The sequence below is a fragment of the Chlorella variabilis genome (genome assembly GCF_000147415.1).
Source record: "Chlorella variabilis unplaced genomic scaffold CHLNCscaffold_5, whole genome shotgun sequence".
NCBI lineage: Eukaryota > Viridiplantae > Chlorophyta > Trebouxiophyceae > Chlorellales > Chlorellaceae > Chlorella > Chlorella variabilis.
In genome coordinates, this window is record NW_005435083.1 from 1,049,064 (window position 1) to 1,052,665 (window position 3,602).

Sequence of the window (3,602 nt, forward strand, 5' to 3'; positions counted from 1 at the left end):
GGGGGGGTGAGGTGGTGGTGGTGGTGGTGGTGGTGGTGGCGGCAGTGGTGGTCGCGGAGACCATGGCAGGGTGGGTGGCGGGGCTGGGGAGCACATGGAGCGGCACGGCGAGCAGGGGCAGGGACGGGCGCCAGGCTGGTGCGTGCTGAGCCCCATTGAGCCCCTCCCCACACACACCACCACACACCATGCAGCCCACCGCCCCCCCACCTGTACGCCAGGTGGTCCCTGCCCAGCAGCGGCGGGTGCTCCTGCCTCATGTGCATCTCCAGGTGCTGGAAGAAGTCGCAGTCCTCCTTGGAGGTGAAGGGGTACAGCACGCCTGCGCTTGGGCGGGGCAGGCAGAGGCAGCGGTGGAGGCGCGGCGGTGGGTGGGTGGTGCAGGCGCTCGTGGAGGCATGGCAGCGTGGGGCAGCGGCAGGCAAGGTGCACGGAAGAGGAGGCGAGCCGGGGCGCGGCGCCACTGCAAGACAGCAGCCACTGGTTGGGGCGGGGGCTGTCCAGGCACCCACCGATGGCTCCGTTGATGGTGCCATACACAATCAGCTCGCGCCCGCCCGGCTGCAGCACCGCGCGCTGCAGCGCTGTCACCGTCTCTCCCACCTGCGCCAGAGCCGGGGTGTGGGGGTGCGGCAGGCGCATGCAGGCACGTGGGTGGCGGTCCACGCTGCTGGGTGGCATGCCCAGCCCTGCCCTGGCCCACAGGCTCCCACCCTGCCTTCCTGCAACGACTCCTTCCTGTCTTCTTCCTAACCTGACCTGACCAGGGCCCCACCCACCCACCCAGGGCCCAGCCAACTCACGTGGAAGCTGTTGATGGTGCGCAGCTTGTTGGGCGCGCCCCCCAGCAGCCCCGTCTCTGTAGCATACTTGCCGCCTGTGGGGTCGTCCTCCACCTGTGCAGGGGCAGCGGGGCGTTGTGTGGGTGGGTGGACGCGGGTCAGGGAGGCCAGGGGCCACAGGGGCCAGGGGCCGGCACACACAGGACACGCCCGGCGAGCAAGGCCAGACAGCCGAGCACTGTTCGGTGCTGCTGCGACGCCTAGGCAGCACCCCTCCCTCCCTCGGCCCCTCCCTCTGCCCCTGGTCTGCGCGCTGCCAGCCGCACCCGCCATGCCGCACCTGTGCCGAGACCTCCTGCGGCAGGCGGGACACAAAGACGTTGCCGAAGCGGTCTGCCCCCGCCAGGGTGTCGTAGTCGAGGTGCAGGGCGGCGGTGACGTGGCGCGGCACAATGTCGTCCGCAAAGATGTAGAACTGGTTGTCCCCCTTCTTGTACCTGCGGCGAGGCGCGGGCAGGCACGGCGGGCGGCGGTGGGCGCGGCGGGGCCTGGCAGGTCGCCGCGCGGCGGGGGCACCGCTGCGCAGCGGGGCGCCGCCATCCCGCGGCCGGACCGCCCCACACCCAAACACCCAGGTGGCGGGCCGATCCCCACACAACAAACCCAGCCAGGCCCAGGCCGCCTGCCGGCCTCACCGCATGAAGAAGGTCGACTCCTGGCCGTCGCCCACATAGATGCGGCTGCCAGAGACGTGCAGCGTGGCGATGCGGGTGGGCAGCCGCCGGTACTCGCACTTGCGCAGCATGCGCTTCTTGCCTGCGCGCAGGGGGGGCGCGGCGCACGCATGCTGGGCAGACAGGCAGGCAGGCAGCGGAGGGCAGGCAGGCTTGGCCGGGCGGCCGCCCCACAGCCAGACCACAAACCACACACCACCTCCACCTTTGGCCTCTCCCCCCCACCCCCACCCACGCCAGACCCCCCCTTGCCGCCACACCCACCCATGTCGTATAGGCGCAGCACCGCGTCCACCCCCACCAGCAGCCGCCCCTTGAACGCCGCCATGGCCCCCGGCACGCCCTCCACCTGCGCACAGCAGCGGTGGTGTTGGTCAGCGACAGGCGGGTGGGCAGGCAGCGGGGCGCCAGCGAGGGGTGTAGGCAGGCGTGGGGCCCTGGGCTGCGCAGAGTGGGCAGCCTCCTTTCTTCTGCCCAGCCTAGCGCGGCCAGGCTGCTGCAGCAGCCGTGCTCATGCCGGGCGTGGTCGGGACCACCAAGGGAAGGCCGCGCCAGCAAGCAGCCCTGCTCACCGCCGTCTTGTGCAGCAGCTCTATCCGCTTGCCGTCATCCAGGAACCGATACAGGTGCACAAAGCCGTCTGCAGGGGCAGGCAGGCGGGGAGGCGGGGAGGCGGGCAGGCAGGCGGTCAGGGCGCAGCGCACGGGAGGTCAGCGCTGGCAGCCCGGGAGGAGCGGGGCTGGCAGGGCGCTGCAGCTGCGCCTGGCAAAGGCTGGCAGGAACCGGCAGCGGCAAGGTGTGGTGTGGTGTGGCATGGCATGGCGGGTGCTGGCCAGAGCCCTGCCTGCCCTGGCTGACCCCCCAGCAGGTCGGCGGCTGTGCTCCTGCTGCTCACTCTGGCACTCCTTGGGATAGAACTTGAGGCCCTGCGCTGTGCCCACCGCCAGCAGCGTGCCGTGCTCCGGGTGGCTGTCAAATTCAACTAGGCACACGCTGCATGGCAGGTAGGCGTGTGGGCGGGCGGATGGGCGAGCGGACAGGCATGCACGGGCCGAGAGGCACACTGGACCAGCGCGGCGGCCAGGCCGGCCTGTGAAGCTTTGTGACGAGGCCGGAGCGCTGCTCAGCAGAGGTGGAGGGCAGGCTGTGCAGCGCAACAGGCAGGCTGTGCAGCGGCCTGCCACTGCAGGGCCCCCACCCACCTGAGCGCCGCCTCGTTGTCCTCCATCTCTATGCAGTGTGTTGTCTGCAGCGACACCGGGTCTACGATGCTGCGGGGAGGCAGGGAAGGGGGCGGGCAGCGCCAGGCACGGTTGCAGCAGGCTGCGCGCCCACCGCCTAATCGCGCAGCAAGGCCCCCCATAGGTGGGCTGCCCCCAGGGGGCCGCTGCCGCTGGGCCAAGGGCCTCCCCACTGCACACATCCCGCCACTGCCCATAACCACCCTAAGCGGCAGCGCGCAGCATGCGCAGCGTGCGCAGCGTGGACAGCAGCAGCCGAGCTCACCGCACGCACGACGCCCACTGCCCCGGCTCGCCCTTGGGCGCACCCCACTGGTCCTCCCTCGCCGCCGCCTCCTCATCCATCTCCGGCCCCGCCGCCGCCGCCGCCGTCGCCCCGCCTTGCTGCTCCGCCTCCATGCCGTCCCGCCGCTGCTGCAGGTCCTCTCGCTGCGCCAGCGGGATGGCGGCGTGGTCTGCCTCTGCGATGGCCAGCACCTTGAGGTCTGCGGGGAGGGGAGGCGGGAGGGGAGGGCGGGGAGGGAGGCGGGCAGCAGCGCCGGCTTGAGTGCTGCTCCTCCCCAGCGCGGCGCCTGCTGCCGGCACTGCCACCCACGCACCACCGGTGCACCAGCCAGCCAGAAGCTGCGGCAGACACAGCCCCGGCTGCCAGCCGCCGGCGGCGCTCACCCGGGTGTATGACAAACTTGCGGGGCGTGTAGCGCAGGCGCAGCGACTGCTGGTTGAAGAACTCGCCCAGCCGCTCCAGCGTGATGACGCGCAGCGTGTTGCGGGCCACCGCCACAAAACCCTCGGGCACCTGCTCGCAGGCAGGGAGGGGGGAGGGGGGAGGAGCCAGGGGAGGG

At 71.8% G+C, this 3,602-nt stretch overlaps 1 protein-coding gene across 1 annotated transcript in view; it reads right to left on the bottom strand.

The window, feature by feature from the left end:
* The window catches only part of CHLNCDRAFT_56079 (hypothetical protein), a gene marked incomplete at its 5' end in the record, with an annotated part of 9,449 nt that overhangs the window by 419 nt on the left and 5,428 nt on the right, over nt 1-3,602 (bottom strand). The window contains 11 exons of the mRNA XM_005849778.1: nt 211-322; nt 513-603; nt 804-896; nt 1,123-1,279; nt 1,478-1,598; nt 1,781-1,865; nt 2,089-2,156; nt 2,412-2,509; nt 2,719-2,787; nt 3,023-3,242; nt 3,427-3,556. Coding sequence (XP_005849840.1) covers nt 211-322; nt 513-603; nt 804-896; nt 1,123-1,279; nt 1,478-1,598; nt 1,781-1,865; nt 2,089-2,156; nt 2,412-2,509; nt 2,719-2,787; nt 3,023-3,242; nt 3,427-3,556 — 1,244 coding nt within the window. The remainder of the gene's footprint in view (nt 1-210; nt 323-512; nt 604-803; nt 897-1,122; nt 1,280-1,477; nt 1,599-1,780; nt 1,866-2,088; nt 2,157-2,411; nt 2,510-2,718; nt 2,788-3,022; nt 3,243-3,426; nt 3,557-3,602) is intronic.